At 47.4% G+C, this 14,407-nt stretch overlaps 1 protein-coding gene across 1 annotated transcript in view; it reads right to left on the bottom strand.

Annotated features, from left to right (window-relative positions):
- CSMD1 (CUB and Sushi multiple domains 1) overlaps positions 1 to 14,025 on the bottom strand; it is a gene marked incomplete at both ends in the record, with an annotated part of 1,655,719 nt that extends 1,641,694 nt beyond the window's left edge. The window contains one exon of the mRNA XM_081269879.1: positions 13,941 to 14,025. Coding sequence (XP_081126005.1) covers positions 13,941 to 14,025 — 85 coding nt within the window. The remainder of the gene's footprint in view (positions 1 to 13,940) is intronic.
- Between the last annotated feature and the right edge of the window lie 382 nt (positions 14,026 to 14,407).

Here is a 14,407-nt window from a genome sequence, read left to right as displayed (position 1 = left end):
GGGGGCTATGGCTCAATGGCAGAGCACTTGCCTAGCATGTATAAGGCACTGGGTTCAATCCTCAGCACCACATAAAAAATAAATAAAATAAAGTCATACTGTCCATCTACAACTATATTAAATAATAATAATAAAACTCCATTTTCAGATAATTCCTCTCCTACAAAACAGTGTTGACCCCAATATTTCTTCTGGGGCCATGTCTCATAACATTGACAGTTTACTTTTTAGTTGCCATAATAAAAGAGTCGCTAGCATTTACTTAAGCTTGCTAAGTGCCAGGCACTGCCCTATGCTTAGTACACGTGCTTGTTCATGTAATCCTTACAATATTGATGTCAGGGCAGCCCCTCTGCAGCAATAAGAAAACTGGGAGTCACACTGCAATATTTTCCATGGCTGTGCACCAGGCCAGAGGAAGGAGCTGAAAACTCTGACTTCTCAGCCGCTCAGCAGAGGTAGTCAAAATTATGATGTGGACTTCCCGTCCAGCTGTCCTCTCCAAAACAGACTCTTGAGTACACAGAAACTGGGAAGAAGAGTTTCTACCATGGATACATTAACTGCCAAACTAAATAATGAGCTGATTTCATGCCAGTTCATCATGGAATTTATTTTAATCATTAAGAAATTTAAAAATGCAATTGTCTTATCCTAATTGGAGCAGGCCTAACAAATCAAATATTTTGGTGTGGTGCAATTTACTGTGTTTAGTTCTTCCGAAAAGTATTCTGCAATGATGCATGCAGAGCTCGAGTTCTGCTGCTCAAAAGCATGTCAACTAGTGCACACAATGGCTTCAGAGCTATGAGTTTCTCAATGGCATAAAAGAAATTACTGTAGTTGAATATTTAACAAAGCCATAAAAATCCTTTAACAGGTTTCCATCCTACAGAGGGATCTGTAGCACCAGGAGCGGCTCTGGATTCTCCCGGGCTTCAAGGTTGGGCATGGTGTTCTCCAGCTGCCAAGATAATCTGAGGTTTTACGTTTAAGCCCAGACCTTTCCAAGCCATACTGCTCTTCCCAGAGAGCAGCCTTCTACTAGGAGGGAGAGTTGTGCTTTGGCTGTAGAGGAGGCAAAGCCATGACAGAGGCCAGCTGGTGGGCAGGATGGGGTCCCAGAAACCAGCCGACTGGCCTGAGCTCTCAGACTACACTCTGCTACAGTTTACTCTATTAATTTGGGCAAGACACTTCACTCTGGATATAAATGAAATGAGATCCGTGGAGACACATATCCTTAAAGGTCCTTGAAGTTCAAATATTTAAAATCTGTCTCTGCTTTTCCCATCAATGTGGTCTGAGAAGAGATACTCAGCCATTTTTTTCTTTTCAGGTATACCTTTTTAAGAACTTATTTCATGATAAAGTCATTCAAAACACAGAACAAGATTTATATGCCAATACTACGATTCATGTATCTTTCTAGATATTTCATATGTGCCTTGTGGAAGTAGCCTGCCTTTCCCCCCATATTAAAATGGGATTGAAATGTGCATGCTATTGCAAATGTTTAACTCAACACTTGACCATATAAATACTGTCATGCAGGCGACACACTGGGCTAGGCACAAACTCACCAGGCCATGGAGGATGGTGAACATCTGCACTCTGTGCAGCTGTCCAGTACTGCGGAGAGGCTGCAGGATACACTGTGTTTCTTAGTAAACATGTCTGATGATTCAGAGTTTGACTGGTGTGGCCATATCATCTGCAGACCACACACTAACTTTTCTAGGTGCACAGTCAGTGCACTGGAATGCTTCCCCCTCTGCTTTCCAACACTTGATGCTTTCAATCCTGGCTTTGCCAATGCATGGGGAAAAGTAACAGGGCTTAATCTGCATGCTTTTGATTAATAAATGTAGAATTCTTTTCCTACATTTTTTACTTATTGGTTCATTATGTAAATGTGTACTTACATGTACTGAGCATACTAACTCAGTCCTAGGGTCTTGGCTCATTGAGTGTGAGAAATTCCTTTTATTTTTCTACAAGTGTTTTTATTTTTCTTTTATTTTTCTACAAGTGAGTAGGCTACTTCTGCGAGGCACATATGAAATATCTAGAAAGACACATGAATCGTAGTATTGGCATGTAAATCTTGTTCTGTGTTTTGAATGAGTTTATCATGAAATAGGTTCTTAAAAAAGGTATACCTGAAAAGAAAAAATGGCTGAGTATCTCTTCTCAGACCACATCGATGGGCAAAGCAGAGACAGATTTTAAGATATTTGAACTTCAAGGACCTTCAAGGGTATGTGTCCACAGATCTCTTTAGAAGGTTGTCCTATGACTCCTACCTGCTGATGTTCACCCCCCAGTGAGTCCTCAAGTGTACAGTGCCTGGGAGTGGCTGCAGAATAGGGCAGACATGGCAGGCTGGACTTGGTGACATGTAGAGGACTGTGTGATCACATGTGGGATGTGTCCACCAACTTGCCCAGTGTGTGTCTGTGTCTGTCTGTCTGTCTGTCTGTCTGTCTCTCTCTCTCTCTCTCTCTCTCTCTCTCTCTCTCTCTCTTTCCCTTGTCTGTCCTGCCTCCTCCTTTCCCTAGTTTTGAGCCTTCTTGGGAAATTTCAGATGGCAAAGAACATTGAATGGCCCCTGAGAATGAGGGTAAACTCCCGCCAAAGCCAACAAACACACCAGCCCTTAGTGCTAGAACCACAAGGACTGAATTCTGCCACCATCTGAGAGATCTTAGAAATGAGTCCCTCAGAGGAGCCTCAGAGGAGACCCAAGTGCCAGTCAACACTTGTGAGACCCTGAGCAGGAGCCAGGCTGTGCTGAGTGTAGGCCCCTCACCTCAGACACTGGAAGACAGCCGATGGTGGGGGTGTGTTTCAAGCTGCCCGCCATGTCCTGTGGCCGTAGACAGTGACACAAGCAGCATCCTGGGGGAAGCCTGTCCCACCCACCCACACTCCCCACCTCTCTGTCCCAGCTCTGTAGCTGCTCCTGGTGGCATCTGGTCCAGCTGACAACATGAACCTAGGGCAGAGAACACCATAAACTATCTTAACTATCTTGCTACAAATGCCCCCCCCCTCTCCTTGAGGACAAAGCATGAACATTCTGTCAATGAATACAGACTGCCTCAAATCTCTTATTCTGGTTTTAAGGTTGCAATAAATGACCTTGAAGCTCTAACTTACATACTTTTCCCCTCACAGGTTTTGTTCTTAAAACACAGAATGTTAGAGAACCTACCTGACAAGAAATAACAGTGCCTCATCTTGTCATGTACCACTTTATGGAGTATTTTTATACCAACTCTTTTTAGAAGGCTTCTTATTGTCCATCCATCATAAAAATTGAAAGAAAAACACATTTTCTAGGAGATATCAATCACAGCCCAAAGTTCAGTGTGGCAATTCCTCTGCACTCTCAGGTCGCGGGATGCCTCGCCCTGCGGTGCCTCAACACTTGCCCCTTCCATTTCTCCTGCTGCCACTGGAGAACTCCGGAAGGTAATTTTGCAATTGCAGTTGTAAGGAAAAAAAAATAAAAAACAGATTTGTTCTTCTTTGTTCCATAATCCTCTTATGTAATTCTTTTAAATTAAAAAGCTGAGGGATAAAATCGTCATAAAGATCAGAATGGCACTTGTAGATTGACATATCTTCTGAGCAAGTTCTGATATTAAATTATTGTCCCCAGAAAAGAAATTGCAAATACCTGGGTACTTGTATACAGAGAGAAATAGTCAGGAAAAGAAAACACAAGTGGATCAGTCCTCAAGGCAAAGCAGCAACCAGGACACAAGGTTTCCCAGCTGGTTACTGTGACAAGCTAGAGCCTCAGAAGGTGAGTAAGTTGTATTCATGGCCTGAAGAAGTCACTCCTGTCTCCTACGGGCCCTCTCTCTCCTTGAGTATCTCAGCAAGACGTTGACAGCACAGTGACCCGACTCATCAAGAGGAGTACGCAGCTTCAGTGTGTCACAGGGACCAGCTGGCTTATTCCTTAAAGGGGTGCTGAAGCCTGAGAACCCGGATGGCGGCTTCCCACTCACACAGCGTACTTCAGCCCTCCAGGCCTAGACCCTCTCTGGAGCGAGAAAGCTGTGAACAAACAAAACACCCCCACCAGAAGGGCCCAGGCTAGTGGTTTCCTACGTCATAATAATGACTATTGAGCATTGTTAAGTGGCAAAGAAATGTAGATGCAGGGCTGGGTGATCAGGTGTGGGAAAGGTGACCAGGGCAGACTCAAAGCTGGGTGGGCTCCGGACAAAGGGAAACAAGGGTGAAGGTGGCAAGTCCCCCGTGGGGAGATGTGCAGGGGCAGCAGGCTCTGTCAACCCTGGCAGTGGGTGCAGGCCTGAGGGGCTGAGGGGGCAGCTCACTCATTCTGAGGGGTGCATTCCTTAGGAGGCCAGGACATGCTGCCAGCAGACCACAGGGGCTTCCTTTCTAGAGTGCAGTGGCAGGTTACTGTTGTGTCCCTCAGTAAGAACTTCGGAGCAGGGAGGGCACTTGGAGAGGAAAGAACATAAAAAGAGCTAAAGTCCATTTTCCAAAAACTAAATGACATTCAAATAAGAGTAGGACCCACTGGTTGTGTGAGGATGGAAGGAAGCAAGGCCTGGAATAGCATTCTTGCTTGGCTCAGGAAACAGTTCTACAGGGACACTTTATGTCCCTTGGCCTCTGACCTGTCGATTTAAGGAGGCAGAAATGAACTTCAGAGGAGGAGGGTGACCCTGGTGTCCAGGGAGCATCCAGGCTCACAGGGTGACCTTGGGGTGCTCCTCGGAGGCACAGGCTGGCTGCTGTCCTCCGCCAGCCCTCCAGCCCATGCTCAGCTCCCTGGTCCTCCTCCTCCCTCCTCCTGTGTCCTCTGAGGCCCCAGGGACTTCACTTCCTATAAAAGCCCTCCCCAAGGTTGGCCTGACACCTACGTCCACCACAAGGGCCACAGAGGAATAAAGGCCAGGTAACTCAAGTCTCGGGTTCCTGCTCCAGTAGAAGCCAGGGCTTCTGGGAGCCAATCAGGGTCCACGCAGTCTTTGTTAAAGATGGGTGGGGTGAAGAGGCAGGGTCAAGTGCAGGAAAGAGTGTTAACATTCCAAATCTCTTTGGCCCCAACTCTTCATCATTAAGGATCATAACAGCCTGAATATATATATTTGTTACACATATTATGCAAATATACAAGATTATACATGTTATGAAATATGCACATATGGTAGCCAATGATAGTTATTCCTTACAGATTCTTCATAGCATCCATCAGGAAAGATAATTCCTCTTAAGAAGATGACTCTCTTCACTTGACTTTCTGTTGTTATCTACAAATTTTTTAAAAGTATTAAGATTATATTTTTAAATTCATGCTGCTTCCATAGGAATGAAGATGTTTATTGATCACGTAACTGTCCATCTTTACAACCAGATGACATCATAAAACAAAAGAGAATCCTTACAGCTGAGTTTTTCCATGATAACTATATTTTGGAAAGAAAGGGGAAGAAAGATCGAGTCAGACGGAGAAATTCACAATGGATGTTGAAGAAATCTACATTTCAAGAAGAGTGCAGCTGCCGATTCAATGCATCTCTTGGGGAACAGTGATCCTGCCTGTGGGTAAGGCCTCTCTGTCTTGGGAAGTACCTGCCAGTCAGAACTAGCCTACGCTGTGCTACACACGGAAAAACAGCACTCTCCTCGCCAAAAGGCTAAAATTTAAGAACTATTTTTTTATTGATTGTTCAAAACATTACAGAGCTCATGATATATCATCTTTCATACATTAGACTCAATTGGGTTTTGAACTCCCATTTTTACCCCAAATACAGATTGCAGAATCACAACTGTTACATACTCACATTATTACATAATGGCATATTAGTGACTGTTGTATTCTGCTACCTTTCCTATCCCTACTATCCCCCTCCCCTCCCCTCCCATCTTCCCTCTCTACCTCCTCTGCTGTTGTTCAATTCTCTCCCCTTTCCCCCCCTCCCTCTTGCCCCTCATAACCTCTTATAAGAACTAAAAGATAGCTTCAATATGGTGACAAATTGTGGCTGGCCTTCGGGCACTCTGAGTGTCCACTCTCTGAGAGAAAAGGAGGCAGCAGCATCCCTCCAGCAGAGCCCCTCCTTGCCACAGAGGGCTGCTGACTTTTGCACCCTGAAGACAGCCTGTGTATAAGAGTGACAAGCTGGCTGTTTACTGGTGGGAAAAGAAGTGGGACTTCCCTCAGAGAGCCATCAGGCAGGGGTCAGGAGCCAGAATAATGCACCTGATGGTGGGTGCCTCATTTTACAAGGGGGTGCACGCTGAGAGTTCTCCCCATCCTGTACATGAATATCACTCCACCAAGAAAATACCAACCTGTAAGAGATCCGGGGAGATATTTCCTATTAAAAATAAGAGGAGAAATAAGTTTCTCGGGATAAAGGCACAGGGATTCTCCAGGCATCGGGAAAATGACTGCTTAGAATTCACAATGAATTTCAAAGGCTTTTAATTCATTAGAGATCATTCCCCACATAATTCAAATTTTAATCTAACATTTAGCTCTTTCTTACATAACAGTAATCACATCAGAGTATACTAAACAGTAAAAGGAAAAAAAATAAAATAATTCATTCAAACAGTATTTTTATATGAAAGAGTATAATTATCCCTTGAAGTCTTCACATCATATAAACACCGTGGACAAGAAGCTCCCGTCTCATCCCTGAGATAAGTTCATGCCGTAGAAAAGATTAAACGGCAGAGAAGGACGAGCACCCGTAGTGGAGGTGCTGACAATCCCAAGATAACTGCACAACTTCATAACGTAGTATATTCATCATGAAATCAGTGTGGGCTAATTAGTCTGTGAAGGACTAATGAACTGGTTATTACATTAGATCTCCATGCCTTTTATTGAAAGGGAGGAAGAGATTGATAAGTAGATAAAATCTACCCATATATTATATTAGATGGCTAAATGTATAATGTAATATATATATACATATATACCTGTATATATGTGTATGTGTAAATATATATATATATATATATGTAGATAGATACACCTGTATATGTATGTATATACACACACACACATATATATGTGTGTGTGTATGCATTGATATAGATATATACATGGATCTACATACACTGCATTTTAACGCCCTTAGAATTAGAAATCACATTTCACCCCACTGCCCAGTATGCACTATAGTATTCTGCTATCTCAGAATTTTGGGGGGATAGGGGCTGTGGGGGCTAAACACAATTGCAGTTTCTCCCACCACTGAGAACTCAGCTTGAAGAATCCCACGGAGTCTGCCTTGAAGCCAGACTGAAATATTCCCTTGGCCCCTGGAACTTTGAGAGGAAGACTCCAAAGCTCTCCGCCATGGTGGCCATGTTGCCTTCTAGGGAGAGGGAGGACACTGGTGTTCAGAGTGTGGCCCAGACACCCCCTCCCAGAGCTCCTCCAGTTCCCCTGGGGCTCCTGTGGACCATAGGCTTCTGGATGAGTCAGACAAAAACACAAATTTATTTCTATAACACTCTCATGTCATATTAGTTTTTCCTGAATTTTATTGAAGTGGAGAATCTCCAAAATACATAGAACCAAAGGTTAAAAAAATGTAAGGCACTTAGAATCAGGTCAATAGTCTATAAAATTCTTTTCTCAGGCTGCAATCATTTTCTAACAGTGACTCATTGGTGGAAAAACTGGAGGGTGGCACCAACAATTTGACTCCTTCATCTTTCTATTCCTCTTGCCCTTGTGTCAGTAGCAATGGCAATATTGAAATGATGCCACACTACTTTCATGACTTCCTGCCTTACTAATGATGAGGGAAATTACACGGGGGGTTATGAGCATTGAGACAGAAGTATCCCTTTCCTTCTACGTATATTAAGATGGGATGACAATACTGAAATAATCCTCCAGCTTGCACGACATTCCCTGAGCTAAAACCAGTGCAACATAAAACAGGAAGATTTCAGCCAATAAACTGCAAAATGTATGAGCCACATAAAAATTACAGTACTTATTTTTAATGGTTGTCGGTACCTGCCTGTGTTGTTTTTGCTTTTTTTTTGTTTTGTTTTGTTTTGTCCACCAAAGAAATTGTAGATGGAGACAAAATATTGCCAATGCAGGTCAAAGTAACACTAACTCTAACTCAAGTTAGTGTGTTGAAGGTTGGTCCTCAGTGGAATGTTTACTATAGGTTGAGATAGGGTTTGTTAAAGGGTACCAGGTGCCTTGTGGATGATGGCATCTTTCATCCAACTATAACAAAGATATTTGAGGATAAAGAAAGACCTGGCAATTTTTCTAAAGCATTGATGGTGCCCTCCTCTCCTCCAAAGTCCTGGTTGATACAAATAATTTAAAGAACATCACAGCCAAGCTCTGAAAGAAAATTGCTTCCTACTTTTACCCACAGAGCATGGTCTGCTGAGGGGCAACCAGGTGCATTATCTCTACAGAGCAATGCAAGAAGTCACTATTTTTTTTTCTTTTGATACTGGGAATTGAACTCAGGGGTACTTAACCACTGAGCACCATGGGAATGTGGCTTTTTTATATTTTATTTAGAGACAGGTTCTTACTGAGTTGCTAGTGCCTTGCTAAGTTGCTGAGTCTGGCTTTGAACTCAAGATCCTGCTATCTCAGCGCCCCCCCACACACACCAGTCACTGGAATTACAGGCATGCACAACCACGCCCAGCTAAGCAGTCACTTTTAACCAACTTAATTACATGATTTTCTTCTGTCCTTTTCATGTGAAGGAAATATTCATTCCATTGCTTATCAACTTTACTACAAGGGACTAAATTTAACCCTAAATATAGACTCAACAGTAAAAGGTCATTTAAGGTCACAAACTCTGTGTGGGGGAGACCTACTTCCTGGCACATGGGCATAAATACCTATTATCTTTATGTCACCCAGAGACATTGGTCACACAGTGAGCCAAGCACAATGGCTGGCATCTGAAGGCAGCATGGAGGAGAGATTCCCTTTACGATTAATTCATCTCTGGACAACCGAGACCTCTGCTTCTTTGCCTCAGGTTGCATACCCATGTCGGTCCTCCTGGTTCAAAAATATCTGCCTCTGGTGGTTATAGTAGCCACAGAATCAAACTGGGTTGCGTCCATCATTACCTCTGCGAGTCTCAAAGACCAAATTTCTACTCAATGGGCCTAAGGGCCAACAGGCCTTCAACATGTACACCTCACTTAAAGGTACAAGTAATGCAATAACGGGACCGCAGAACATCCACACCTTTTCTCAGTACCCACCTCTGATCTGTTAGTTACCAAGTATAATGCAAATAAATAACACAACATCACCACCATCTATGTGTCAGGACTATCCATGCAACTTGTTAATTACCTCATAGAGTGAAATGTACTCAAGCAGAATAAGCATAAAAGGCCAAAGGGAACGTGTAGCTTACGTTGCATGCATGCCAGTTAGAGCACTTTAATTTCACTGTGAGTTCAGAGTCCAAAAAAAAAAAAAAAATAGAAAAAGAAAACATTAAAAAAAACCTACCAGAGGCACATTTAGAATTCAGCAGAGCATAGAGTACTTAATATGCCATTTGCATTTTGACGGCTTAGAAATGTCTACACTGGATTTGCTGGATCCTCTGCAATAAGCACTAAGTGGCCACTGAGCCTTTGTTTATCTGTTTCTTAAAGGAAGCAGAACCATTTTCCTGACATTTTCAGAGCTGGGTTGGTGTTTGTTTGAGATGATAAACTGGAGACTAAGGAAGCATGGTCCTGGGAGGAGCAGGTTTTGCCTGGAGGATTCGGAAGCGCTGGGTTAAGGCAGTCTTCTTACCGGCATGACTGGCCAGCTGAAAGCCAAAATAAAAAGAGCCATTCCCTGAGATGGACATCGTCACCCTAGGTACCTGTATGAAGACAGGGATGGTGTGACTCTACTTTGTGAACAGCCAGAGACATGAAAAATTGTGCTCTATGTGTGCATCATGAATCTAAAAGCATTCTGCTGTCATTTATAACAAATTAGAATTTTAAAACAACAACAAACAAAAGCCATTTGCTTTGTTCCCTCGGCCTCTGTGAGCAGAGATGCTTGAGACCCTGTGAATTCTGCCACCAGTGCCACCTACTCTTTCCTTCCCTGGACAGGAAACTTCATCATCCTAGTATTCAAGTTTAGAAAACCTGTCACATCTGAAAAAGAAAAAAAAAACTCATTTGTTTACTTATTTGGACACTTAAAATCACAAACTATCAACTAAGTGGGTGCCCTAGAAGCCCCCCAAACTTTTGATTAAATTGTCTGAGTTTTGAAAAATGTAATACACTTGACCATTTTTAAAAGTTGATTTGCTAAAGAAATCATGAATACAGAGACAATACCTGCATTTTAAGGGATTCACCTCTTTAGGGGAAAGATGGATTTGGGGGGGGGGTGTTATTCACAGGAGCTTCCTGTCTTCCTTAGAAAACATAGAAGAGGTGTGGTCCTACTATAAATGAATTGGCAAGCAAATTCAAATCCCTAGTGTCCTTTTGGTATTATAAAGTTTTTAAAAGGGAATGCATCTAGAAGCCTCCAATTTGGGAGGGCATTTCTTCTTCGCTGTTCGGTTACATGTTTTCTGTGGAAATTCAGCAAGGTGTGCCTTGAAATTCCTTGGCTCCGTGCGCGAATGTTAGCAATACCTGAGCACCCCCCACCTTGCTCTTTCAGCCTTGCCCAGGTGAGGCTGCCTTGGGCTAGTCTTCCTTGAGCTGTATCTTAGGGTGCTTTCCAGAGTAATGCTCGCAAATGCCTGCATTCTCCTGGCTGCACACATGCAGGAAAAGGTTGAGAAAGAAACTTTACCCAGACACCGGGGAGATCAGCTGGGATCAAGGACGCAGATCTGAGCGGGTGCTCACAGAATGAGCCAATCCACCTATTTACTACCTGAAAACGCTGAAAGCCTTCCTCATTTGCTGTGATGCCTGAAAATGTGTTGCTTCTAAGCAGACGCGCACTCTTGGGGTTCAACCTTTACAATGCCTTTAGTAATCAGAAAGAAAATGAAAATCACCGTGAATTCCTGGTTTGCTCAACGTTTCACTGAGGAGTACAGATAACTAAAGCCAGTTCTCCAAGGGTAACGGGTTCTAATGACCTCAACTGATGCCGCCTCCAGCCTCTCACGACTCGGCAAACAGGTCACGAATTACGCCCCACGCATCAAATACTCCGCGCTTGCCTTCGCCACAGTGCAAGCGGCCACCCGGGCGCGCGCGGCGCAGCTGCCCGCGGCCGTGGCCCGCGCCCTCCGCCAGGGCGCTCCTCCCCGGGAAAACCCTACTGCGCGCAGGCGCCTCTGAGGCGACGGATTCCTAGCAGCCAAGCCCCAGAACCAAGTGGCTAGCTCCTCGGCCAGAGGCCCGACCTTCGCCACCAGGTCTTTTCTTGGCACGGGGAATGGGACCCCGCCCCAGTTGCCCAAGCGCACAAACAGCGGCTCAGGCGCCGGCGTCACAGCGTCCTGCTTGGCTGCAGTTTCCTCCCGCGCGGCCCCACGCGCTCTTGACCTCGCGGGTGCAGAGGAGATGCGGCCCCGGCCCCGCGGGGGTTAATGAACAAGCGGCGCGCAACCACCGCCGCGTGGGCCAGACAATAGCGCAGTGAGCTCGCAACCCAGCGTCCAGGTCCTCTTTGCGCGCGCGCACGCGCGCGTGTACACACACACACACACACACACACACACACACACACACACTCGCAGGGGCCTGGGACCTTGGGCTCTACTTCTTGGCTTCTACTACCAGGATATATGGTCCCCAGCGCCCAGGAGGCACTCTCCTCTCTGGGGCTGCCCCTGCAGGCTCTGGGGCGACCAGGACTTTGTGCCCCCTCTTCCCTGTTCGCCTCAGGATCAGCCAAAGCAGCCCCCTCCACAGCCTCCCTTCCGCCTCCGCCTAAGCCTAGCGCGGCAGCCCACCCGCGTGGGGGTGGAATCCGCCCGGCACACACGTGTGCGGATTATTAAGCAGGCGAGCCAGGGCCGCTGCTGTCTCCACGCAGCAACCTCTGCTAATTGCGGGGGAAGGGAGATCCAAGTGAGCGGAACTCAGGGGAACCGAGAATGTGCTCAGAGGCCGAGTTGCCAGCCTCCAAGAAAGAAAGCCCGAGGCCTGGATGGGCCTCCGGTGCGGGGAAAGGGCGGGAAGTTTTACTGAGTTGCCTGGCAGGTGTTTCCTCTCCACCAAGGGCTGATTTGGGCAATACCTGCTCTTATGCCCCTGACCCAAGCTACTTCTCCCAGCGACACATAACCACGCACACCTCCCAGGATACAGCCCGGTTCGCCCTCGACTTTTCCTGCTTCCCTCTCAATTCCCAGCTGAGACCAGTGAGACCAGAGGCTGCTGCCAGCTGGCCCTGCTTGGCGGATGGTGCCTGGGTAGCTGTTGGGTCCGGCGGCGGTACACAAGACAGGACCTCTTGGCCACACAGGGCAGGTGGGCAGAGGGCGCGGGAAGCTCCCAACCCCAGCGACCAGGAACTTCAGCGACTAAGATTCACCATTCATCTCCACCCCCTCCCCGGGGTCTTGGGGTGCATCCCGCAGACACCCTTTGTGAGGGCAGATGCTTGTTTGGAGCAGCTGCTGGCGCGGAAGTCCAGCTCTGCCCCAGCCCTGGACGCAAAGGGGAGAAAAGCACTGAGAGCAGAAGCCCGCCTGCAATCCTCTCCTCCTCTCTCCAGGCCGGTCTGGAGTTTCACGGAGCAGAAGAGTCCTTCTTCGCCTTTTCAATCACCCTTGAATCTGGCCCACTGGAAGAATCAAAAATGGGGAAGGAGAATATGGGAAAGTCTGGAGAGGAAAGGGTAATTTCGTGTGGGGAACGAGCAAATGATCGTCAAAAAATTTTTTAACAAGATTCGATTCTATCCTTTAAAAAGAAAAAAATCTGTGTAGATATACATATTTGCAGGAGCAAGACGATGGGGGTGTTGATTGACAAGGGAAGCATCCAAGGAGGGTGAAAATGAGGAAACGGGGCAGCTACTTTCCAATGTGAAAATCAATCGATATTCATATTCGTCCTCCCCTCTCGGTTTCCTTCCCACAGAACAGACAAGTGCACAAGCTGTTGCCAGCCCAGCGGTTGTGCAGCCTGTAGGCTCCTTAGGGCAAAGCCTTCCCAACTCATTTCAAGGAGAAAACCAAGTTCACAGAGCCAGGAGCCCCAGGAAGCACCCAGAGGGACCCCTTCTCCCAGCGGACGCGGGGAGGGGGGCTAACCCTGTGCACAGTGAATACATCGGGTGGAAGCCCGGCCACAACTCCCTGCCTGCTTCCCCCACCTCGCCGGCGCCTGGCAACTTGCGAGGAGCAAAGTCCGGGGGAGAAGAACAGGGGGCGACCTCACAGAGGCAGCTACTGTGGCTCCTTGAGTACGCTGGAGCGGGGGTGAGGAGGGGAAGGGGTTTAGGTGCGAGGAAGCCGGCTGGCAGGAGCTGTGCCTGTCTGTACCCAAACCCTGTAGAGAACCCAACTAGCAAGGCCGACGACTTTGCCCGGGCCGCTCTCCCAGGTGCCCTCGTCCGGGGAGAAAGTCCCAGCACCCGACCCACCATGCCCACATCTCGGAGGAGCCACAGCGCTGTTTCAGCCCAACTCGTGCTTGGCTCCTTTCTCCCTGACAATGCTCACCACCGAGAAAAGAGAAGCATCTCCTTTGAGCCCAAGTGAGGGGAAGGAAAGGCGGGGGTGGGGCGGGAGCAGACGAGGGTTGGGAAGAGAGCGATGGAAGCTCATCCCAGGCATCGCGTTCCCCCAGCGTCGGCGATGGAGAGCCACCCGGCCGTGCCGGCTGCTCCGTACCCTGCCATGCCCAGAACAGACACTTGCGTTCGCAAACCGGGCCTCCGAGGGTTCGGCGGTTTCCCCCATACCGATCCAGCCTCTTACCCTTAGCTGCAGCGAGGAGCCCCGCACACAGAACCACCAACGCCAGAAGCCGGAGCAGCGACTTGAATTCCCTCCACGCAGTCATGTCTGCAGATATTCCACACGCACAAGACACCGATGGCTCTTCTCAGATGCGCCCGTCTCCTCCGAGGAAAGGCAGGGCTATGAACAGAGCCAAATAATCACCAGAGGGCAAGGCGAGCCGGAGAGATCCCGGTCCTGAGACCGGCCGCGCATCCGACGCCTCCTGCAGGTCTGGGCGCCCGGCTCGCTTCCCTTTCATAGCATCGAGTCCCGAGCCACTGCAGGGCTGAGCTGCTCGGAGCGGAGACCCGGGATGGCGGGGCCGGGGACGAGCGCTGGCCGAGCCGGGCAGGAAGGCACCAAGGCGGCGAGGATGCGGGAGGGGGCGAGGCGGGGAGAGGAGCGCGCGCAGCCAGGAGAGACCTGAAGAGGAGGCAGCTGGA

Source organism: Spermophilus citellus, assembly GCF_964194105.1.
Source record: "Spermophilus citellus genome assembly, chromosome: 16".
NCBI lineage: Eukaryota > Metazoa > Chordata > Mammalia > Rodentia > Sciuridae > Spermophilus > Spermophilus citellus.
Note: the sequence above shows the minus strand (reverse complement) of the source record. Positions and strands in the feature narration are given on the sequence as shown.